Source organism: Dromaius novaehollandiae, chromosome 5 (genome assembly GCF_036370855.1).
Source record: "Dromaius novaehollandiae isolate bDroNov1 chromosome 5, bDroNov1.hap1, whole genome shotgun sequence".
NCBI classification, from domain to species: Eukaryota; Metazoa; Chordata; class Aves; order Casuariiformes; family Dromaiidae; genus Dromaius; species Dromaius novaehollandiae.
In genome coordinates this window covers 43294536-43319702 of record NC_088102.1, presented here as the reverse complement: position 1 = coordinate 43319702, position 25167 = coordinate 43294536, and the positions used below count along the sequence as shown (strand labels likewise).

The 25167-nt window shown below is 39.8% G+C and overlaps 1 protein-coding gene across 9 annotated transcripts; it reads left to right on the top strand.

Annotated features, from left to right (window-relative positions):
• The first annotated feature begins 324 nt into the window (after positions 1-324).
• LOC112980640 (carbohydrate sulfotransferase 8-like) lies at positions 325-18909 on the top strand. 9 transcript variants are annotated; one of them, XM_064512618.1, is made up of 7 exons: positions 325-919; positions 4202-4251; positions 5619-7761; positions 8601-8751; positions 14586-14750; positions 17192-17339; positions 17657-18909. In XM_064512618.1, exons 6-7 carry the CDS (start codon positions 17246-17248, stop codon positions 18505-18507), a joined length of 945 nt encoding a protein of 314 aa, XP_064368688.1. In that variant the 5' UTR covers positions 325-919; positions 4202-4251; positions 5619-7761; positions 8601-8751; positions 14586-14750; positions 17192-17245; the 3' UTR covers positions 18508-18909. The 9 variants fall into 9 exon arrangements, with proteins under 9 accessions (XP_064368688.1, XP_064368689.1, XP_064368690.1 ...); XM_064512619.1 differs by lacking the exon at positions 5619-7761 and having other exon boundaries at positions 4221-4251; XM_064512620.1 differs by lacking the exon at positions 5619-7761.
• Positions 18910-25167: the final 6258 nt, after the last annotated feature.

Sequence of the window (25167 nt, the reverse complement as noted above, 5' to 3'; positions counted from 1 at the left end):
CCTAAAAGACAGCCCTAGGTAGAGCTGCTGCCACAGAATTCCTGTGACTCCAAGTCAGACTGAAAGCTTCTGTGAGCTCAACCGGAGACTCTGCTCTTAGTGCCAGCAGGTAGTGATTCAGGCCCAGAAAGTCTCGCCTACCTCACGCAGTCCCCTTCCCACACCCTAGGAAGGTGCAGGCATGGTATGCAGGGTGCATACCGTGCATATGTGCAGGGATCGGCCCATTTGCTGTTGACCTGTTTGTTAGAGTTGAATGACTTTGTCGTTCACCCTTCGTGCTAATACCGTCAAAGTGAACTGCCAGGGAGTTAAGGACAGATGCTGGAAAAAGATTTATAAACACACAGTATTTAGGAATTGAATTTCATTTCTTTTTTTTGCCTTTACAGATCTCTATGTGACTCTCAGGATGAATGCAATGCACACACTTCCACACATGTCCCTTGGAAAACTTTGTGTATCCTCAGGTCGCCAAGCAGCTCTTGGGACCCAGACTGACTAGAAGGGGAATGATTCCTGACCACTCCAGAATGGGTAGAAATCAATCTGTCAGCAGTGTCTGAAACACCTCAAGTGACTTCTGTGAGCTTTGGATCTGATGCTTTTTGAATTAGAAATCAACAGGCTGCATAGTGTGGGTGTAGTGCATGGATGAAGGAAAATTTTAAAAGTGAAGGGAACTCTCAGTCCAAATATTTTCTTCTAGTTTTTCCCGTGGCCTGATACTGCTAAGAAAAAAAATCTAAACTCTGGCTAAAGAAAGCCCACAATGGATTGTGCTGTACATATAGTATTCAAGGATACACCTTCTTTTTATGTGAGCTGAGGTATTAAGTAAACAGAAAGCAAACCTGAGCCAGAGTTGTGCAAAGCAGTGTCCAGACGGGAAGCTGCAGAGGCAGAATACATAATAGAGGTACTTTTTTTTCTTTTTCTATTTCTCTTAGAATATTTGTATGGTTTTTCTTCTTCTTCTGGGCATTTTGCTAGTAAGTGAAAGCATTTGTATTCTCTGTTTGTCTTTTAAAAGAAGTTACTGAATTCTGACTTTAGATTTCGTGATGGCAAAAGCAATTGACTTCGTAATAGACTACTTCAGAAGCAGAAATATTTATCTAGTTGTTACTATTTTGTTGACTTTTTTTTTAATATTGCCTTAATTACAGTGAAAGAAAATCATAAATATACCAAATTATAGCTAAATATCTACTGAATGATTTCTGTTACTTCAGAAATATTGTGTGTAAATATCAGTGTAAAGCAGATACGGGAATTAGATACGATGCTAAATATTTTGTAGATAATATTTAAAGAATTTAAAGAAAATGTATAAGGAAGAAATGCTGATGTTGTTTATAGATTATTTTACGCTTCATTAGATATTACAGTCTATGTTTTCTGTATTTTTTTTCTCTCTGCTTTGTTTAAAAACAGGGCATGATCTTATTTAATGTCTTCAGTTTGTTCTTTGGATTTTTTTTTTTTTTTTTTTTTTACAGGCAGTATAGGTGCAAATCCTTAGAAAAACCTCTTAAGAAAAAAAAATTGTTGTCTTTTCAGACTTCTGAGTTTTTTTAGCTACCGATGGGGTGTCATAAATCCATTTTTATACTAGTACAACCAGTTTCCAGTTTCACTTATGCTAGGAGTGCTTCATTAGTTAGAAATTCTGGTAAACTGTATTGGCAAATTCTCTGAGGAAGCACATAAATGTAAAGCAGAGCTATACTTTATACACTCAGTCATCCCTCTTTTCTGTGGATGAAGCCAGAGATACCTGTAGAAATGTTTAATTGTGTATTCAAAGTGCTTCTGCCATTTTCCTCCCTCACTGGTACAGACGTTCTTCAGGTGTCCGCTGTGGTGCGTGAGCTCCAAGTCACAGCCGTGCCTGTATATGGATAGTCATATTTGTGCAGTCCGTGTTATGGTGGTACAATGTGATAGTGTCCTATTTCTCAAATAACTGTAAAAGGTCCATCAAAAGCCATATTTGTGTGTATTACCATATTCAGACTGAAATAGGATCTGTGAAAAATCAGAGAAGAGTTAATAAATTACGAAGCGATACATTTACAAGTATTTTTACCACTGTAATTATTAGTGGGAAAGAGAAATAATACATGCTTTGTTTACCTCCTTTTTTTTTTTTTTGGCTTTGTATAGTTCAACTTTTCCAAGGCTTTATTATCTATCCTAAATCCAGATGCTATCATCGCCTTTTTTTGGAGTTGTAGCTAATAAATTACGAAGCGATACATTTACAAGTATTTTTACCACTGTAATTATTAGTGGGAAAGAGAAATAATACATGCTTTGTTTACCTCCTTTTTTTTTTTTTTGCCTTTGTATAGTTCAACTTTTCCAAGGCTTTATTATCTATCCTAAATCCAGATGCTATCATCGCCTTTTTTTGGAGTTGTAGCAGTTGTTGGAAAGCTGTGGTATATCTTAATAATTACTTAGTTTTAGATACTGTTGCTGCTAAGTAAAATGGTTTAAATTAACATTTCTCATCTAGTAGCATTGTATTTGCCTCCTTACAGAGCATATACTGATGTTATAAAACAATTCCCCAATGTCACAAAATCTCTATTTCACATTTGAAAATACCATTGGCCTCCTTTATCGCCGAAAGAAAAGAACTTTTCCCTCACGATAGCCACTGCTTCATGTGCTGGGCCTTCAACTTCAGGACTTTTAAGTTTGTTTATACCAAACTTATACTTGTTACACGTGCAAGTGGGGGAGTTTGCTGAGTTTCTGTACAAGCCTTACTTGTAGCTCGGGCCCTGTTTCCCCTAGGTACTAACACCTTCTGACTGCAGGGCCTCCAGGACAATTGCTGTTCCAAGCTCATGGTCTGGTGGTTCAAAATATTTTTCTGGGCTCTTAGTCCTCCCTTTTCTGAAGTACCTTCTCCATGCCTGGCATCATTAGTATTTTTGGCTCATATTCCACTTCAATATCAAATATGAGCAGTAGCATCCTAATGACTCAGAAAGTTTAGTAGATGATTGCTGTGTCTGCACGAAGACCTTGGCTTTTGTACGGTTCATTGCCTGACACTGATTAAACGCCTGAGCTCATGGCCTTCCTTCCCAACCGCATACGACCTGTGTACCCTCAGAATTCAGTGCAATCAAAGTACTAAAGCAGCGTGCTTCCCACAGCATTTTCTTGATAAGATGATGGAGTCTTCTTTTCCATTCTTATCTATTCTGGGATATTCAAAGCCTAAAGAAAGATACCATTGCATCTACCCAAGTCCACTGCACCTATCAACCCTTTTTCCTGCCTTGGGAGGGCTTTATGGCTTCACCTCACCATGTGATAGTGTAACTGGGACTTCCCGCTCACCCAAATCAAAAGACCTGCATTAGGGTCTAGAGCAGAGCTGAGCATTGTGGCTGGGCAAGCTGAATGACCCGATCCCTGGAGGCTCTGAGATTAGAAACAGCTCCCAAGGCACCCAGGTTTGTCTGTGGCAAAAGCAGCTGTATTCAAGAGTATCAGGAGAGAACAGTGGACAGTGCAGCTAGTAGTGGAGGCTGAGGGTGGCTCAAGCAGCCAATGACAGTAAAAAAAATATTTGAAGGACATGATACTGTTTATATACATGACAATATAGACTTCATGGAGAATGTTTCTATGGCTTAGGGATGGCTTAAGCTCTGAGAGTTAGGACTTGGGCAGTGGGCCCCTGATTTGCTAGGGGAAGGTAGACCTTAAAAAATTGTGGGTGTTGGCAAAATAAGATAGCAACTGAAAGGGAACTTTTCAAGGTATTGGCACTTACTTGTCAAGTTGAGGCACTGAAGTCCCTTGGTGGCTTTAAACAGGTGTGGTTAGTTGAAAGATCTACACTCAAGCAGGAAGAAAGACAGGCTGCCTTTAGAAGTAAGGGTATTCCTTGGCTTTATAAAATTTTTGAACTTGAATAGAATAAACTCTTTTATTTTAGTTGTTCATTTGAACAATTTCTTTCTCAGCCTTTTTCAAAGTGAAATACCTAGCCCTCTAAAACTTATTCAACAAGGTCTGTAAAACATACACAGAGAAAAATTGTATCATAGTGAATTTGTGAGAACAAGATTTCTGTTGTATGACTCCTGCAGTAATACCTATTAGGCAAGCCCAAGCCTCATGCTAGGTTGTGTATTACTCTGATTTTAAAAAGTGTGACTCACAGAAACAGATTGTTTTGTGTATTTCAGACAAATGAAGAGTTCAAAAGAAATTCAGAAGGTAAGGACGCAGTATCGAATAGATTTTTCCTGGTTCAAGTATTTTGCAAAATGTGAAAATATAACTTTTCTGGAAAGCTTAAACTGTTTTAGTAAGGAGGCCATATTTTTTTGTACAAAATTACCTGAAAATGTCTGAGTGAATTGCAGAGGTCGTATGGGTAATGACTAACACTGGTGTTTTGCTGGCAATGGAATCACATGTCCTAGAAACTCATGTAATGAATCAGTGCAACAAACATCCCTTTATAAGATTTTCTTTCTGATGATCATCAATATGATACTGTTATTTTGCCAGGAATGTCAATACATGGGCAGAGTTAGATCTTTGGTGTAAAGAAAGCAAGATGAATTTGATCTTTTCTGCCCAGTGAGGATATATTTTTTTAAATTCCTATGAACTTGATGTTTGATTAATACAAAGAACAAGCACATGAAGAAAATACCTCTAAGAGATGAAGCAGCCTGATTCTGCAGCCTTCAACCAATGTATGTCTCCACATTTTCTGCCCACATCTCACTTCACTCAATTTCGTGCTCTTCCATGTCTCATCATGACAAGTGCCCCCTGAGGCAAATGAGCTCCATGTTTTACTAATGGTTTGCAGTGACTCACCAGAAAAACATGCTTGAACAGATAGGAGTACTTCTCTAGGAGACTCCATTAGGAATCCACAGAAAAGTGATGGGCACACTTCAGATGTTTGGAAATGCAGTGTGCAACCACCAAATCCCAGGTACAGCAGTCTCTGGACATTAGAAGATAGCAGTGCTCTGGCCACAACCCCCCACATTTCTTATGCTATAAGGAAGTGATATAGAAAAAAATTTCTTATGCTAAAAGGACGTGGTGTAGAAAAAATAGAGGTGGCACCATGCCAGTCTAGGCAATGGTAAGTCCCATAGTAGCTTTGCCGATTCTCTGAGTGACTGTGTTGAAACCTCAACCTCGCTTAGTACAATTTAGCATGAGAACTTTGAAAAAATTATGTTCTCTAGAGGCATAAGATGAGTATTCTAAATTGTACAACAGGATGAACCACAGATTTACAAAAAATGAGGCTGAAAAAGACCTCAAGAGATCATTTTATGCATTCTGAAGCTCCAAGAAAGGATCAACCAAACCAAGGAAATGAAAAAGTATTTCATTATGTTATATATTAGAAAGATCTTATTAACAATAAAGACAAACTCTCTTGCTGCAGTTTAAGCCCATTACCTTATATCCACTACAGATAAGACAATTTAGTCCCTGCCTTTTTACAGGCAGCTTTTATGTAGATTATTATTTTCATGTCTTGACTTAGCCTTCTCTTCTGTAGACTGAGTAACTTCAATTCTTTCAATATTTCTTTCTTGTTTTTCCAGACACCTGACCATTTTCCATGTTCTTCTCTGGACTCCTTCCACTTGGTCTACCTTCTGCCTGAACTGTTTTGCTTGTAAAAGGATGCAATGCTGCTGGCCACTCTGCTAGCCCAAAATATAATGGGAAGCTTCCTTAATATATCTTACAAGCAAAATTGTTTATCTTTGTAACATGCAGTTTGTTTGGTTTTTTTCTAGCGGTGTAATATTACTTACTCATGTATGGCTTGTGACTGACTACTGTCCCTATTATCCCTTTTTGACAGAATGGCTGCCTCATTGGTCATTGCCAATCCTGCATAGAACTGTACACTTGTAAACACAAGTGCATTGCACCCTTATTTCTCCTACAGACCATGTCTCTCATTTGCCAAGAGCATTCTGAATTTAACATATCATCCAATGTGTTTGCTGATTGTCTAGGCTTATAGTTATCTATAACGTTGAAGGACCATTCCTTTATCCAAATCACTAATGAAAATGTACCTAGCCCAGAACAGACCCAGCTAGAGTCTCACTGATTAGATTTTTTTGAGTTTGACAATGAATGATTATAATCTAATATAAAAGGCTGTTTTTCCCAGCTAGTTTTGTGCTCACTCTAAAGTAGTTTCACTTTGTTTCTTAATTTACTAATGAAAATGTTGTAAGTCAGTCAATAGCATTACTAAAATTAAGACATATTACATGACCCGCTTCTTCTCTATTTATGAGACCTGTTGTCATGTTGGAAAAACTGTATTGCTTTATATTCTTGGCATGTTGGCTATCAGCTTTTTAAATTATCTCTGAGCTGTTTATGAACAATTTCTTGTGTTATTTATTCCAATATTTTTCCAAGATTGGTCTCTTCTTCATTTCTTGACTTTTTAAAGATGAGCATTGTGTTCACCTCTCCACAATTTTCTGGAATCTCAAATATCTTCCATGAGTTTTCATAGGGGAAGCTAACAGCTCTTCACTTCCTTCAGTCTGCTCTCAAGGTATCCTCCATGCAATTCCTCAGGCCCAGCCTTCATTATTGGTAGGATTTATTTCACCTAATTTTAACCATCTATATCACAACCATCTATATCTGCCCCATCACAGTCAGGGGAGACTTAGTCAGTACTGTACATGACCAATGAAAGAGCTGTTCGGGAGACCTGCTATAGGTGCATACTTCGGGATGAGGTGAATTACAGTCCTACCAAATTATTCTCAGACCTGTTCTTTCCCTATTATAGTTGAATTCTTTCCTTCTGATTTTAGTTATGTTAGTTATGTGATCACAGATCACCCTTTTAGTGAAGAATGAAGCAAAATGTACCTTAGCTTTCTGCATGTGATCTATCACTAGGTTTTTCTTTTCCTTATAGATTGTTTTCCTGCTATCCTTTATGTCCATTGCTTTTTGCAGTTAAATTTGTACTTTATCCTTTTTGATTCTGTTTCAGCATTTTTTGGTATTCTTCTTTACTTGCCCTTAGCAATTTGACCTAGTTTCCACTTTCTGTACGTTTCCTTCTTGTGTTTCAGGTCATTTAAGACCTTGTTACTTAGCCAAGTTGGTCTCTGACCATACTTCCTATCCTTCTACTGTGTGGGATTGTTTGTGCCTGTACCCTACACATCATTTCTTTAAGAAACTGCCAGCTCTACTGAATTCCTTCTGCCTTAGCCATGTTTCCCATGAGAACTTACCTACCATTTCCCAGGGTTTATTGGATTCTACTTGTATAGAGTCTATTGGGTTTGCTTTGCAAAGCAAACTCCCTCTTGTACCTCATCTAAAATCAATATACATTATCACATCACAGTCACTCTCACCCAGATTTCCTTTATCCTCATATTCCCAACCATCCTCCCTCTTGGCAGGCTGCTGTTGAAGCACTTGGCAGGCTCTGAGAGCTACTGTAGACCATACGCAGGGAGTGGTCAAATGCTGCTCATTATACCCAGAGACAGACACAGAACATTGCTCTGTAACGTGCAACTGGAGTTGCTCGCCTAAATGTTCATAGGAAAACACTCGCATCCTTAACTGGGCACTTAATCAAAGTGAAGACAGAAATAAATCTTAGGTATGCAGGGTATTTCACGTGCTCCTCTGGGAAGGCATTTATGTGGCTGCAGAAACACTTTGCCGAGCCTCAAAGTCCAGGTAAGGAGAAGACAAAACCTCTCCCTGCTTCCTTTGCAGACCCAAGCATAAAATGAAATGTTTCTTTGGCCTGCTTTTTCTTTCTCTGGATCTTTATTTTCTACTTACCACCCTCCAGAGAAGTGGCAAATCTTTACTGAGGTTGTTTGACTGGTCAATAAAATTGGATTCGCAGTGGCTTTTCATGTTATCATGATTTCCCTAGTCTAGTCAAAGCTTCACAAAGGGAGATTTCTCTGTCACAGGGTTGCTTTTTTTCATTTATATATTTAGAAATTAACATTGTATCTCTCAAGAAATAAGCTGGGGCAGTAATTATATTTAGCTTTGGAACTCACATCATGAGCAAGTGAATCTGCAGTGTATTTATTTTTGGAATGTTCTTTTTCATTCCTTTAGCACACCTAAATTAAGAACATAGGTGTTTAACATACAGCTAAAAGTTGATGCTCTAATGACTGTGGTATCTGAAATGAGGAGACAAAAGCTTTCATTCATTTCTGGCCCTGCGTAAGGGTAAATTTTTGTAGGTGAACCTGATGGGCATCTTGATTCTTCTCATTTCAATACCGTTGGCAACTGCATAGGATTTTCTGAAATTTCAAGTGTTTAAGCAGAAGTTTTCCATGCTAGATACCTGCCTCAGGATATTTTTTTAAAAAAAACTTTCAGCAAAAATAGTTTATATGCTTTTATACAGAGTGCTTTGGAAACTTTGCTCCCTTTCCTCATGCTGAACAATTCTGATGACCTTTCCTCTGAGAAGCTCAGATGCTTTGCAGGCTTTGGAAAAAGCATTTGAAAATGAGATGAAGGGGTTTCCTCTTGCATATTCTCAGTGAAATCTCTGCTGGACTGAAGTGGCATGAAGAAGGAAGCCAACCATTTTAAATAAGGAGGGAGGCATGAGCCAGACTTCTTGGGGAAGCTGTTAGGGATCACTGGCAAAATGGATTCAAATAGTGAAACCGGCTGGAAGAAACTGACCTGGTGAGTAATGTGAAAATTGATGTGGCAGGGAAAGGAAGGAAAATGTCGGTACAGTTTGGAAGATATTAAAATCACTAGCAGACCCAGAGAGCCAGCCAGGGCTTATCTCAGTACAGAGCTCAGAAGTGAGAATCAGTGGGGCCGTGTGGGAGGTTTTAGGAGGAAGGAGAGTCAGGTCTGATGAGCTGGGCTCAGAAGTGTGGTTAATGTAAGGGGTTCTGAGACTGAATGAGGAACCAAAGGATGGAGTTTGGGAGTGGGACCCAGGGAAGACCTGGCTCATGCCTAGGCAATACTGAACGCTAGGATGAGTGTAAGATGTGTTGGGCATCTGGGAAGCTGGAAAACAGGATTTGCTGGGCAAACTGCCTGGGAACAGTATGAGCATGGCTTTCAGAGGTAAGATGAGGATTTGCTGGAGGCTGGGGTAAAAGCCTGAAGAGTGAAAGCAGGCACTAAGAAAGAGGGGAGTCACAGCTGGGAGGGGGCAAAGGAGAAGCATGATGCCACCTGAAGGTATTTTGGGGGAGTTCTTAAGCATTTTAAAGAAACAGGATATTAAACACACGGTTTCACACATTCAGTTCATGGGATGCACATGTTCTTAAGAATCTCTAGGGCTGTGCAGTAGGATCCCCTCTATCTACACCGGAAGAGGGAAGGTGCAAAATGAATCAGATGAGAAGTTTTAGGATGAGAGTTTAAGTTCTTTCTCTGCCCTAATATTTCCGCATGATGTGGGGCACCCACCTTCTCCAAGGCTCTCATTGACGGTGTGTTCTCTATTTTCTGCGTACCTGAACAGGCTCTGGAGTCAGACTTGCAGAACTTTTGAGCACTCATATCTGTAACTGAATCAGCAAGTCTATTTTGAATTTACAGAGTATTCCATAATGTTAAATAGTCTGAAATGTCATATCTTAGGCACCTCAATCTTCAAATCAAAAGTCAATAGATATTTCTTCTTATGCCCTCTGTGCCTCAGCTCGTACATAACTTTAATGCTACTGTTTCCTAACTTTTGAATATTTGATATTACATGTGCCGTAAATGTATAATGTAAAAGCATGCTTCATAAAAATAAAGACTAAAACATAATCCTTCTGCTGAACAGCTTGTCCTGAGACACAGAGGAGACCAATAAGGAGAGGAAAAATAGACCTAGGCTGGTGTAGGAAGAGGGAGGAATGCATACATTTTTGTCAACAACTGTCAGGCTATTTCAGGAGAAGTTTATTTCTGTAAAAGAGCAGGCACAAAACCGCTAGTGTAAGGATGAGGCAGAAGGAGTCTTGGGAGGAATAAAAAAAATAAAAATTAGAGAGAATGAGAGTAGAGTTTTGGATGACATAGCGTTGGACCCTGAAGCCAAAGCAAAAAGCTAAACTACAATGAGATAGAAGCTGGAGAAGATGGGAGCAAAAAGGAAAATAATTTTAGTAGGGGCACTTTGTACTCACTGGAGTGTAAAAATAGGGAGGGAGATCATGACTGTCATGAACTGTGTCGGAGATTTTACCAGTGAAAAGAGCACAAGAAGGATATAACGAGGTGAACAGCAGTCTGGAGGCTGTGTACCAAACAACAGGGACTGTTAAATAAAGTTCTGACTTTTTTGTTCAGTGTGTAATGGCAGGAATGAATGAATCCAATTTACACAGCAAGGTAAAAAGTAGGAAGGGGGAGAGAGGATCTAGGACAGAGACAATGTGGATAGACCTGAATGGCAAGGAAGATACTACTATTATCAACAGTAACTAAGAAGAGAGGAATCTGGGAGGGGGATTGTAAGACTCACAAGAAGACAGAGCTCTATTTATCAATATAATAGGACAAGCAGAGGGATTTTATGAGGACCAACTTCCCATAAAATAAGCCTAGGATGAGGTTGTTTGTTGCCACCGTAGTAAGTGTGCATCATGTTCTAAGCTCTTCTACTCTCTTTTCTCCCTTTCTTCCTCCTTTTCAAGTTTCATAGGCTCATCTAGATTCCCTAAAAGAAAGAGTAGTGGAGGCTTGCTCCCTCATGACTGGTTTTGCAATGGTTTAAATGACAGTTGACATGAGTGGGATTTTGAATTAGGAGTTTAGATAAGAAAGCTGTACATCCCATTACCAGTAGATTAAGAGCTAGATTTTTGCCTATGGGCACAATCAAGAAGGAAGTAAGTGGCCAAAGATCAGCTTGACTTTCCAACCAATGAAAATCTGAGCTTTGTAAATATACTTTCTTTGCTGTAGTGCGCATTTACCAGTTCACCACTGCAGGACTGTACTAATGCCAGGTATTCTGAGGCTCCAGAAGGAATAATTGCATGAGACCTGCACCTGTAAGGATGTTCCTACCTTAAAGAAATTCCCCAGTGATGAGGCTAAGCCAGCCTTAGAGCTGGGAAAATTAGAGGATTCTCTGCCCAGCCTTGTTTTCACTCCCATCCACAAAGCAATCTGCATGCCACAGCCTCTGGTTCCTGTGGCTCACATGTCCCAGACAAGCAGGGCTCACAGGCTTGTCTCTTTGTTGCCAATTTATAATTCTCACTTCAAATCTCTGAGGTTTTCTTGTCAATGTATACTTGGAAAGTGAATTCCCTCCTCTCCTGTCCCTTTCTCTCTCCCTTCCCTGACTGTAGCATGCATTAACTCCTCTCCTCACCCTTTGAATCTCAACTGGCTAAAACACTTGGGTGCATAAGGTAACTAGAGCAAAGTGGATTTTGCATCTGTCAGGGCCCTGAGGGCACTAATAGGCCTTAATGACCCTGACCAGCCTCACCTGGGGCCTCCCTCTCACCCTTCTTCCCCTGCCACTCCCAATAGACCAGGAGCCTCATTTAAGCTCAGCCTGCCTTCAGCCCCTGCCTGAGCTATGCTGTAGGATGGCTGGTCTCCAGCTTGGATGTAATCGTGCCTGTACCTGGACACAGGCCCCACTGCTCTGGCCCTTGACCTGCGGACTGAATTCTTGGCTTGGCCTTGGCTCTGTCACACCACCATAATCTTGCCTGATGATCTGGATTCTTGTTTGAACCTGGCTACCAGCCCCAGGCCTGCCCTTCTCCCTCGCTGGGAGCAGCAGGATGGAGCCCTGTCTGGTGAGACCCCTGGCTGGCTGTGGTATTGCCCTCAGCTCACGGCTCCCTGGCCCTTCGGGAGCAGCTGGTCCTCACTACTCCGGACAGCATCCAGCGGAAGTGGCCACGCTTGCAAAACCAAGAACTTGGGACTGTTTTGGCTACAGCTACAGAGTGAAAAACTTGCCTCAGCATTAGAAGAGACCACTCAGATTCCACAGTAAGGGGTGAGGTCTGGAGTGTGATCAGGCTGCATTTAGTCTCATTACTTTTTAAAAGTCTGTGGTAATTAATCAGATTGTTTTGCATGTATCTTTTATATGCAAGATCATCTCGGTATGTACTCTTTTTCTTGAATTTATTTTCCTCCATCTTTACTTGAGTGAATTATACATAGTATCTTTTCTGCTCCCAGTTTCAGCCTCCCTTTCCCACAGTGTTGCTTGAGTGGGTTACATGAAGGGGTCCTGTTCCCATCACCCCAGCTCCTTTGCTCTTCCTCAGGTTACAGCTCCCTGCCTCTCCCGGCGTTCTTCCATCAGGCTCTATCCTGCCTTCTTCTGTGTCCTCTTTTTTCTCCTTGCTTTGGTTCTTTTCTTCCCCAAATTGGCTCTTCCTTTCTCTTGCCCTTTTGCATCCTGGTTGGTAATAGCTGTAGCACACTGGCAGCCTAGCTAGTGTCACTTTTTTTCTGTTGGCATCCCAGAAAAGGATTTTAAAGAGAGATTTTTAGGTGAAAAATACAAAAGCTGTGTAGATACTTTAGAAGCTTTTTTTGACAGAGAGAGGCACCACAGGAGCAAGTATAAGCTATTTGTTTGAAAAACTAGTAGTGGGGGGTAGTGGCAGGAATGATCAGAAGGGAAAGTTGAGCTTTTAATACTGCCTGAAGTGACAGATAAAGAAAAGCCTTGGAAGGCAAGACTGGCAGATAACATGGGCTGTGATGGAGAAGGTACAGTAGCCAGAGGACAGGTATAAAGAAGTGATGCGATGAGGATGACAGGCAGTTTAACGATGGCAGCAAGGAAGGTAGCTTTGCAACTGCTAAAGCCTGAAAGAAACTTATGCAGTAATGAAGGTCTGAGGTGACCACAGTCTGGATAAGAGGTTTAGCTGAGTGGCTGCATTGGAAATTGTGACTTGTGCCTGTCTCACTGCTGTGAAGTTCGTTCTTCTATAAGAAACCCCTGTCAGTCTCTTTCTCAGCATTTCCCAGTCCAAGCCATATGTTGTCCCCGCACCAAGCTTGTACTCATTTTTGTCTGAAAACTTTCAACCTCTCCTTTTTTTCTGCAAATGAGATCTTGTCAGAACCTGGCTCTTGCCAACAAAATGACAGAGATCGGACTGTTCTTCTTGCAGTGAGCCCTTGGCTGTCTGCAGCCTGCTGGAAGTTCCTAATCTGATGATTTTTTCCATAGCGTGGAGCAGACCAGCCTGTCTGCTCAGCCTCTCGCTCCCTCTTGTTCACAGTGAGCACCACTGGAACAGGTGGAGCTGGTGATTTGAGTGAACAAGCCTCTTGCTTTTAAGGGGGGATTCACCCTTTTAGGACCCATAGTCAGACTTTCTTCCTGCAAAGCTTGTTTTTCCTGCTGCTTTTTTATTCTGGTTGTTCATGGGGGGCTGCTACATGTCATCCCCTCCTCATATGCTATATACTCATGTACATACAGGTATGTGTGTATTTGCAGTTGTCTTTCTGAAGGTATTAACAGAGCTTAAGTAGAGAATGTGACCCAATCACTAAGAATGTTATCTATTTTCAGAAGTTTTCTCTGCCTTCCACTGAGCTACCCTACTGGTACATTTTCTGCCTCGGGCTTCAAGTGTATCAGAAACACACACAAGTATTGTTACAATTTCATTCTCTTAATCTGGAAAGCCCTACTTATCGTGCGGCTGAGTGCTGGGGATCACCTGTATGCTTAGTAGTAACTAAGGTCTGTCTTTACCAAAAATTAGCTGGAGGCACACCTCTGTTTGTAAGTTTATCACCAGGAGACTTTAAATCCTTATCAACCTATTTATTTAGTTTACTTGGAGCAAATAGTATGCCAGTGTAACTGATATTAATGTGATTTTGAACTACACATATGCGTGTGTATGCACACACACACGTGTGTGTGTATTGTTATACTTGGATAATACGTGCCATACATACAGACTTAACATTATGCAACATTTCCAATTAGAAGTCTTTTAATTGTTTATAAAAGTAACAAAATATTGTTGTTCAAACTGGTAAACTGCAGATTTTTTCAATTAAAATGCTTCAGCATTTTCAAGAGAAGGATTAGGGAATATGGTGTTATGCATTATTGTTTTAACAGTTCAAGGGCAGAATGGGGTATTAGTGATACTTATTACAGGCAACACTCAGTGCATTTCTATTTTGAGCCCTGTCTTTCTATCCTGTCTGTTGGGACCCATTCTGCTACCTTTTAGATACAGTTGAACTAGACTATTTGTTGAGGAGTTGTGTTAATCAATTTGCCATACCTTGTGTGAGGAATGCCTTGTAGTTATCCGGTCACCTTAAATCACACTTAATTCAAGACAGGATGAGGTATAATTCAAATAAAAGTATTTATTCATTGCATCTAAAGAAGACAACACAGTTACAAAAATCCGTTTAAAGAAAAAAACAGAAAAAAAACAAATAAACCAAGAAATAAATAAAAAAGTATATTTGATCTACTAAGACAGTAGAGATATCACTAAGGTATTTTTTGGCTTTTTTTCTTTCATTTCCAGGTTATTTGTTCCTCTTCTGACCAGGTGGCTCTCAGAATTTCCTCTCCTGCCTATGCCTCAGGTTGTCTTTAAGCGATTCTTGGCATTGGGTCCTTCCATTATACAGAACTTTTTGTTGGGAGCTTCCATCAGAAAACACCCTCAGAAGCATCCTCAAGACTTCAGGTAGCTTCTCCAAATCAACAGTCTGACCCAGGTTGCTCCTTGGTGGAGGATGTTAGCTCTTACAGCAAATATGCACTCTGAAGTCTTCTAAGGGATTCAGACAGATTTAATCTTTGAATTTGTTCTACTCCCACCCTTCCCAGGAGACAGTCTGGCCATTCGCCTGAATTAAAATAAGGATTCTTTTGTTTCCACAAATATGCAAATGCCTCTTTCTTTGTAGAGGTGTTGTCTTCTATGTTTGAGTAGTTTGTAAACAGCTTCTTTGCCTCCAGGAGACAAATCTTTCCTGTTTCCTTCTGGTGTCTCTTTGACATGTTGCAGCATGAAATGTCTTGCAGTGGACCATATATTCTATAAAAATCACTTCATTAACAAATATACGTGATACAAATACCTAAATAGGATAAATGAACTCTAGCTAATTTTCTGGTTCCTGACAGAGACAGCTATGATAGCAATAACCACCCTGAGATGACTGTTTCAGGGTAACTGATGCCTAACTTCTTTGAAGTGTGCTCTAACAAAAAATACCTGTACAGGATCATGTAATGTCATACGCATTTTAATTGCCATGAAGTGTGAAACTGTGCCTTTGAATACTTCTGGAAAAAAATAAAAAGATATTAGTTGATCTCAGACCCAGTGAGATCAACAAACAGTTTGACTGACATCGCTGGCTTTGAAAAAAGCCTTTGATGCATAAGAAATCAATAGTGAAAGGAGACCTTGATATGCAGTGAAGGAAAAGTTAAACAGAAGGGTCAAAGATCTACCCATATTTTTTTCCTGTAGCCTTTATAATGGCCTTATGCAGCCAAGCAGATGCAAAAGAGTATTGGCTAGATGAAGGAGCGTGTATGTAAAATCACTGCATTCATCTGAATGAATACTGAAAGGGTTTAATGTAAACATAAGTAAATAGTTAATGTGTAATTGTGGAGTTCTACATGTCTGTGTTTACAAGTCAGAAATAGTGAACAGCCATCCCTCTTCATTTCTAAGGTTGTACCTACACTGAGAGAGAATTGATTCTTAGTAATGCTGCTAACTATATGAGTTTGAATGAAGATGTCCTGGCAAGAATGTGTGGGTATTTTTTTTTTTTTTTTTTTTAAAGAAACTGAAAAAAAAACCCACCCCACCTCTCAGCCCCAAAAGAAAGCAGCTGTGTTGCACAAGCTCATTTTCAGTGGTATAGCAGTTATGTCTACACTGCCGCCTCATAACACACATGAAATATGTCTCCACAGTTCCAGCTTAGGTTTATGTATATCCACACTGCTGGGAGGAGCCCAAATGACTTCCTGGTCCTGTTGTCTTTGTAAAAATAAAAACAGCAAAGGCAAAGTCACATCCCTGAGAAATCCAGATGATTATGTTTTTGTTACCAAGGAAGTTCAAGGTGAAAAACTCACACAAAAAGCAAAACAATGTTGCTTGACTTCTTTGGCAGTGCAGATCTTACAGGACAAAAATAGAATGTTACATTCAGAAGTGATTAAGATTTTTCACTTCACGTTTTTACTGAAGCAGAAAAGTTATGAGCAGCTTGTTGATGGAGAGCTTCCTAGCGGAGGCAATACAGTAAGATTGCACAGAAGAATTGAGAGCTCTATGTCAAGGCAGCACTAGGGGACGGAATGAGGGAATGCAGGGGAGGGAATACGTTCAGAGTAGCTGCTCTAATCTTTTATCTATGAACATGGGATGTCTCCTTTGGCATCATCTCCCCTGCTGCTTCTATATGCTTTCTACCACAGTGTACCTTTTTTGAACATTTCCTGCAGTCCTGTGTGCTGCAGCAGTGGCAGATGCGTACTCTGCAGTCTTTGGGATAGAAAGAGTAGGAGAATGAATCTATTGCTTAGTAGTTAGGATTGTCAACTGGAATGTGAAAGAGTTGCTGCTGCAGAGAATATTGATTTAGTTTTACCAAGTGGAAAGCTTCAGTGGGAGAGAGAAGAATCACATCCTGAATCCATCATAGGCTTGTAAATAGGGCTCTTCCAAATTAAAGGAAACTTGTTTGTAATACCTGATTCCAAACAAGTAAGGCTTTGTTTTTTAAACAGGTCTCTATAATCCAAAGTGAGGTTATTATTGTTACACAGTGCAAAGGGGTAGAAGAGTTTACCTGGCAGGAGCTCCAACTTTAAATGAGGAGGAGGGAGAAGTATTTACTCATGCATGGTTCTTTGTTCTGAGAAAGGAGGAACTTCTGTTCTTGTAATCATTTAAAATGGTCATATTTTGTTTGGTTTAACAGTATAATTATGGTGAGTCCTTTTCGTAGTAGAATGTTTCAGTCTTATCAAAGGCTGTATTTCTTAGGGTTTGAAAGGTCTTTCTGCTGTCTTAAATTCTGTAGATAATACCATATCATTTCTGTTGTATCAGTCATGCAAAATCTAACCTGTATTATGTTTTCTCATTGACAGAAAGGCAGATTCCCAGTTTAGAGACTACATCATCCTCCTTCCTGTGAAAATAATATGAATCAGAAGGTGTTAGTTTTCCTCCTCCCAAATTTTCTTTTGGGGATATTTCTTTTCGGGTTTTTCTGTAAGAAACAAAGAAACCTATCAGGTAAGTAAAGAACTTACTAACAGAAAGACTCAAAGGTGTTTTTAGAACCAGGCCCATCCTTCCCAAATGTGTTGGAAAATAACTATATAGCCCAAGCGATAAAAATACTGCTAAGAAAATATCCAAGGCCCTGTCACTGTGATAGCTCTCTTAGCAATGTGTGGGAAGAAGAACGCTACAAAAAACATTAGATGTTAGACATGTTTAATCATCAGTTTTGGTATGTCGGAGATAGATTGAAGGCTATGATTGTCACAATGAAGAAAAGAATTATATTTCTTTCACACTGCTTGTTTAAACTTCTTCACTGGTCGCAGGTTCTTTTCCTGATCCTGCTGAAGATTGGCTGGTGATTCAAAATGATCGCAAAAATACACTGGCTTCTGTCTGCCTGGAGAAAAACCTTCTTAAATCAAGAAGCAAATTGGATTTTCATGTTGCAAACCAACTCTTTGTGGAGCACAGACATAAACTAATCTACTGTGAGGTTCCCAAGGTAGGCTGCTCCAACTGGAAGAGAACTATTTTTCTTCTCCAAGCAGACTTGAACATGAAAGCTGCTGAAATTGAGCATGACGACATCCACAAAACCTCAGTGATCAAGAAGCTGACCTCTTACCCTCCTGCCAAACAAGAAGAATTTCTGAACAGCTACACTAAAGTGATGTTCACCAGACATCCCTTGGAACGGCTGGTTTCAGCTTACAGAGACAAGCTTCTGCACTCTGAGCCATTCTATAGCATCACTGTTGCAAATGAGATTAGGGCCATGTTCAGAAAAAACAAAAACTCCTCTGAAAAAGTGAGTTTTCAAGAGTTTGTCAACTTTATTTTAACAAAACAACCAAATGCTCTAGACATCCACTGGAAACCAATGTTTCTGCTCTGTGATCCTTGCAACATTCACTATGACGTTCTGGGCAAGTATGAAACTCTAGGGTTAGATTCTGAGCATGTTCTGAAGATCATTGGAGCGCCAGAGAGCCTGCACTATCCCAGCTTGAAGAGGTATAGCTCAGAGAAACGAACTACTGGTGATATCACCTTGGAGTATTTCAGACAATTGAGAGCAGAACAAATTGAGAAGATCAAAAAATTGTATCAAATGGATTTTTTCTTGTTCAACTATACTATGAAATACGAGGATTATTTTTCCCTGGAAGGATAATTTAGTTTGAACAAGAGAACCCTTTTAATTTGTGCAAAATGGGCTGAACTTTTCCCCACAGGTGCTTTATAGATGGGTTGATGACTGCTGCTGAGATTTTACTGGTGTTATGAAACATGATTTTATTCATCCTAGGCACCCTTATAACAAATTTCTGCAACAATCTGTTGTACAGTGCTTCATCTATATGATAGGGTTTTGTTTCTGTTGATCATTAATGGGATATGTTTATTTTATGAAGATTGTATATAAGTGATGGTAAGAGGTGGAGAAAGGACAACAAATGTTATGCTTTTCAAAATGGATATTTTATAACATCTTTTTTTTTTATATGAGTGATTTTAATTTTTGATTAGAAAAAGACATACAACACAATAAATAATCTGCTTTAGAGTCAAACCACTCGTTGTCTGTAAGAGCCTCAATCATGAATCCTGTAGGAAAGCAGCAAATAACTTCAGATGTTTGAAGGGGCATTACACAGAACTTAAATCCTTATTATATTCCTCTCTGGCAGTGCTCTTATCACAGCTGACCAACCGCTTCCTTGAAGTATAGTTGGGAAAGCCTGGTTGGATCACTGCCCTTTGTCTCCTCAGAACCTTCTGATGAGCATGTCTTGTGTTCATGGTGTCTCTGCAAACTGTCTTCATCACCTTTGTCAGCATTATGGTCAGATCTAAGAGGGAAACTCTGAAAAATATCTGTCTTAAAGAAACAGTTAGAGGCACCTAGACTGTACAATTGAAGTGAGGCAGGATCTGAAATCTTATTGAAAATGAGAGACTCTTATCTGCTCTCCAGAAGCTCTTGTCAGTCAATCTACTGACTGGCCAGGCAGCACAAGGATGAAAGTGTTTGGGCTTTCCCCAGTTTTGCTGGAAACCATGAGGACTGGGGACATAACTGAGTGTGGGGCTTAAGTGGAGGTGTATAATCTAAGGTAATACATTTGTTCTACCTCTTGCTTTCTCGCCTCTCAGGAGGTTATGAGTGCAAATTAATTGCAGAAATATGGTAAGGGGAGCAATGAAGCACTTGGATAGTAGTTTGAGTGGTGTCCCCCATTTTTTTTTATTTTCCTAGGATAGCTCTGGTTTTAGATCATTGGGGTCTATAATTGCTCCTTTGTTAAGTATGAGATTTGTTCAGTTTGAGGGGAAAACCTATGGCCTAGTCACACTGAAAATTAATTTGTGGCCATGTTAACTGTAGCAGGTTTTAGAAACTATCTGTTAATATTAGCACCACCTTTTGGCTGTTTCAGTCCCCCAGAAGCTAACTTGAAAATGTCTCAAATCCCACTCTCAAAAGCAGTTAGTTCCTATCAACTTTGTCTGCCAGTGTACCAAGGCTGGCAGGTTAGTCTTTGATGCAAAGCTGGCTACCATCTTCTCAGTTGCATAGAAAAGGACAAGGACAAAATAATTTAGTTGCACTGCAGCTACCTAGCTGCACAGCCATTCCTGCCAGCAGCATAGCCAGGGAAGGCGGGAAAGGGGTCTGAGGGAAATGGATGGGATTTGAGTCATGAGTACTGGGGGGAGAGCTCCTGTGTAGGGAGGGAATTGAGAGCAGGATGCAGGGGTGGTCAAGCTGAGGGGGAATATGAAGTGATATAGTGGTCATCAGCTAGAGACAGAACAGATGAGACTCTGGAGACAGGCAGAGGCAGAAGCAGCAGCTCTGCACACCACTCCTCAACGGCAGATGGTACATAAAGCCAGGATTGCCTTTCAGGACATCTGGCAGCTTTTGCATGGCTGGTTATTCCACCAACAGTGCAGCTTTGGGACAGGAAGAGATCCAAAGTGAGAAGACCAAGCAAGCACTGAAACAAATTTTTAAAAAATAGCTCGTGATTTTCTTCAGAGGGATTCATAGTTCTGGATCCTACCCTTGCCACCGCCATCTTTGGTGTCTCCACAGCCCTGCTATCCCCCAACAGAGGATTGCTCATGTCTCCCTGGGGCCCCTGAAGTTCACATGACTTTTTCACTTTTTAGTTGTGCAGAGGCAGAGGAAACTGAAAATGACTTCTGTCAAAATTAAGGCAATGCAGGCAATAGAAAAGTGATGGCTAATTTATTCATTGCAAACAGAGGTCAGTAACAAGAGGCTATTTTTTGATGCAGAAAAAGCTCTAACTTTTCATGACAGATTTTCAAGTTTTTGGTGTTTACCTATAGGAAATTGCCAGCAGTACATTTCCCTGAACTACTGGCAGCTGTACTGCTGTTTAGTTGGTGCAATTCTCAAAAAAACAAAAAACCTTTGCAGAAGATGTGTGTGTGTACGTACGTATAACAACAGATGTTTTAGAGAGCAATATCATACAAGAACAGTTATCAAGGTTATGGTTATCAAGATAATACTAACAAAATGAGAATATTAAGTTCTTATCTGCTGGGAAACAGAAAAAAAAAATCCATCACTCTGTAAAGGACCTTGTGACATTCTCCTACAGGCATCCTTTCATGCTCAGACCAAGTTACCACATTCCTGTCTCTGTGGGCTTGAGAATACCTCAGAGCCACAAATTGCAGGCATAATGTCTACAAATTAAAATAGCTAAATTGGAGTCCTGAGCTATGGGCATATATCTGACACGTATGTTTCTTCTTTTACCATCACAACATCCTTTTCTGTTTTTGGCAGTTTTTTGTAGATTACTGTTTGAGAACCATTTCTGAATGATGTAAAGCTGCCAATTTCAGTGCTTAACAACCAGCTGCTAATGTAATGGTAAACGTTCTAGAATTTAACCTTGTCATAATAATAGCAATTTTGTTTTACCTGTGATGCTCCAAGCTGAGAATATAAGCAAGGCGGGGAGTGTAGAAAAGGCAATAGATTTTATTAGGCTAGAGAACATCAATTGGAAAAATTGACATGTTTTGGGGAAGACAAGCCCTTTTTAGGGAGTTTTGCAGGGACCTGAAGGAGGTTTACACATCCAGAGGCAGGTTTGCTGTTTCCCGTTTATGTTAGTTAGTCTAATAAAATATATTCCTCTCTTTAAAGACCACATATTCTTTGTGATAGCAGTATTACTATAGCAGCTCACCAATGGTGGCTTTACTACTCTTTTTAGCTGGTAGGGGATCTCAACAGAAAATTTTGTAGCAGAGTTGTGTGCATGTGTGTATAATAAAGCTTTAAAAGGAGAATAAACAAAACAGCAACAGTGTAAGTTATTCATTATAAGGTAATGCAAGATAAGATTATTTTGTTGTTAACTGCTAGTAAAAGAGGAGAATGGCCATTACCTTGTAAAGGATGTTATAACATTCTCTTACAGGCCTCTCTTTATGCTCAGATTGAGTTACCATCTGTCCATCTCTACAAGTCTGAGAAGTCCCAGCAAAATCCCCACTGAGGAATACGGCACAGGCGCATAGGTGCACTAGAAATTTCGAAGGTATTTAAAGCTTAGTTAAAAAAAAAAAAAAGAAAAAGAAAAAAAAAGAAAAAAAAGAAAAAAAAGAAAAAAAATGCAGCAGCAAACTTGTTAATGTTGTAACCCTTAGTTACCTGTCACTGTCACTGCGTTATAACCATTGCACGTCACTTAACACAGAATCACAGAGCAACCTTTAGCAAAGTGCGTGAAGTTCTGGTAGGAAGAAACTCCGCTCCCACCAGAGCAGGAGCTGCCCCTGCCCTGAGAATAGCTGCATGTTTTCACACCATAAAGCAAAACAGATGCTGGAAACAGGTGGCTGAAAGGAACTTGTTCTAGTCGAATCCTATATGTCCATTTAATAAGCTGTTGTCTGCAATTGGTAGTCCAGTCATTTGAGCCTATTAATCTTCTGATTTTAATATCATATTTGCCCATGAAACAACCATTGTTATGTTTCGTTTTTGGTTAGTGTAACAAACTGTAGTGTGTTAACACAATAATGTATTTGTTCATCCTTCTCAATAATAACTATTCTTAAAAAAAAAAAAGAAAAAGAAAAAAAGTAAAGTACAGTACCCTGGGCTGTTCCATCAAATCATAATGTAGGTCACAAGCCATTAGATGACAATAAATTCAAAGCCATTGGTTCTGCTTAGATATGTTAATATGAAAGTATCTCACTGGTTTTCTAAAGAGTTTAAAGAATTAGCAAATATTAACGGACATTCCAGTTTTGGGGAAAAGTGGAGCTAGGCTGGGAAAGGAGGAGAGAGGAAAAAATCTTGCAAAGTCAAACTCGCAGCTTTCTTATAAGTCTTCTCATTAGCAGTGAGAAAATAAGGGAGCATCTTCCCATCCTTATGGATATCCACACACACATTCTTTCAGGAGAAGTGTCTACAAACCTGACATCATACCTTCTTCATAAAGGAATAGCAGATCCAAAACCTGGTCAGTGTATATCAACAGTGCAGGCAATGTAACCAGTAGTCCGCCTAACCAGATATTTCCTTCACTTAAAAATTATGTAATGCTATTAAGCAGTCTTATTTTTTCATACAGATTTGAATGTGAGTCTTAAAACAACAAATAAACAGAGATTAGTTGTTTCTTGTTCAGAAAACCTCTCAAAGCAGGACAGTTGTGAACAGAGTAAATCGTGCAGCTGGGAGAACAACACAAGCAATGACACAGCCTGAAGTGTTTGCTGCTACAGAAAAGCTTTGTTTGACCAAGGGGAAGAAAACAAAGTAAGTATGACCTGTGCACGTCACGGCTACCTGTAACAAATGAGGCCTGCCAGCTCAAAACTAAAAGGTGATTATATTTTTGTATTCAGAATATTAATACTTCTAAAGCTTTAAGCTCTACAGTCTCCAGCTTTCTTGGTTTGTCTATCATACAGCTATGACTAGAAAATAGATGGAAAGAAAGCATACTAATGGCCACCTATAGTGGTGTAAGCCTGGCATGTTTTCTTCCTGTCACAGCATTTCTTATCTCCCTTCTTTCATACCCAGAATTATAAGCTAGGTCATGCTCTAGTATAAAATAAAAAGTTAATAAATAGTTTACATAATTATATGGTTTATATGAACTAAATTAGAACAGGCAGAGATTTTACCTAATAGGAGAATTATCTGAAATTTCAGGAGGTTCTCCTGGAAGTTTTGACTGCGTATTGAATGTACACAGAAGGTATACTGTTACAAAGCTGTTTCTAATAAGAGTTCTTTTTAAAGAAAAAGCTCATGAGATCATAAACCTCAGCTAGTCTCTTGATTAAAATTACAATGAATCAACAAATGCAAAATGTGTGATACATGATAGAATCAAGTCTGTGAAACAGAGGCAGCTTAGCATGGTTTCCACACTACTCATATTTGTACCACCTTTGTTCACAACTGTAGAACATTTTCTTGTGTTGCTTTAAACCTCCAGGATTCTTCTTTTAGCTTGTCCTAGAGACATATCAAAACTTAGCATGATTAAAGGGTTTTCTCAAAAATTCCCATTATCATACTCTGCAGAGACATTGTTACATGTTGTTTGTGGTGTCCCACAAAAGGACTACAGTCCAGTCATCGCTGGAGTTCACAGCAGAACTTAGCATAGGTGCCCAAAGCCTGGTAGGCATACTCCAGTTTGTATTTCTACAATTTAGCGTAAGTATGGGGAAAGCTTTTATACTTACAAATCTATGACTAATATCCCTACTTCCACCTCACTTCCTTACATTGTGCCCCCTTTTTCCCAGCTGCCTTCTTCAGTATTCACCTGAAATGCGTGCCTGGTCTCCTGCTGAGTTCTCACAGTTGGCGGGGACCACACGGCAGATGCTGACTTACTCAGGCGCGGGTTGTTGCCAGGTGCGAGTTGCTGGATATACTGCAACTATTGTAAGCAGGCCCTTTGTCTGAGAAAGTTGTTCAAGCACCTGCTCCGCAAGTGAGATATTAATATAAGGTGAGATGTGACTACACAGTGAAGGAAGTTTGGAAGGCATTTTTCCTGAAAATAAGCTCGTCTTCTATTCAGATGGTAGGCAAGGGAGAAAGCTCATTTTGAGTCCATTGTATTATCAAGTCTCAGAAGCCTCAGGTAATTATAAACCAAAAAACCCAGGAAGTCCTCTTCCATTAGCAGCCAGCATTCTTTTCAGGGTTAAATCTTGTTCACCCTAGAGATCTGCTACAGCTTGTCTCCAGAGGTGTCTACATGGTAAAGGACCTCCTTGAAACTTCTAGCTTTTGATAAGCATAGAAATTTGATGAAGTTGGGAGAGAATCCATCTGTCATCTGCCATTAAGCAATTGATTTTGGGGTCTGTCCAGTTCCAGAATGACAGCCTAGGTAAGAAACAAAGAAAAGGGAGAAATCAATCTAGTTAACGTAAACACACTATTATCTGAAAGGTTTTTGGTTTGATTCTGTAGCAGAGTAGTATGTGGTGCTGAAGGCAATCTTTTGTGTCTGTTCATTAGGTTCCTGTTTGGAAGGCTGCGATTATGGCTTTGGCATTTTGGTTTGCAGCACAGCAGCTATTACTACAGGTAGAGCCTTTTTGGTTTTGTGGTTTTTAAATAAAGGGTCATAACAATACCTTTACTCATAGTAGTATTTTTTGTTGCTATACAGAGCCAGACACCCACTTAGATGTATACCCTGTAGGAATTTGGATTTGTTCCATTAAGTTCCTGTTGCTCTTGTTTACATGCTGTGCGATTCTCAGGAGTACCCTGTCTCACTGCTGG

Excerpts from the sequence above, each read along its gene's own strand:
- LOC112980640 (XM_026095648.2), top strand. The coding sequence starts at position 17,246 with ATGAATCAGAAGGTGTTAGTTTTCCTCCTCCCAAATTTTCTTTTGGGG. Across the intron at positions 17,340-17,656 it reads GAAACAAAGAAACCTATCAG|GTTCTTTTCCTGATCCTGCT; the intron begins GTAAGTAAAGAA and ends CACTGGTCGCAG.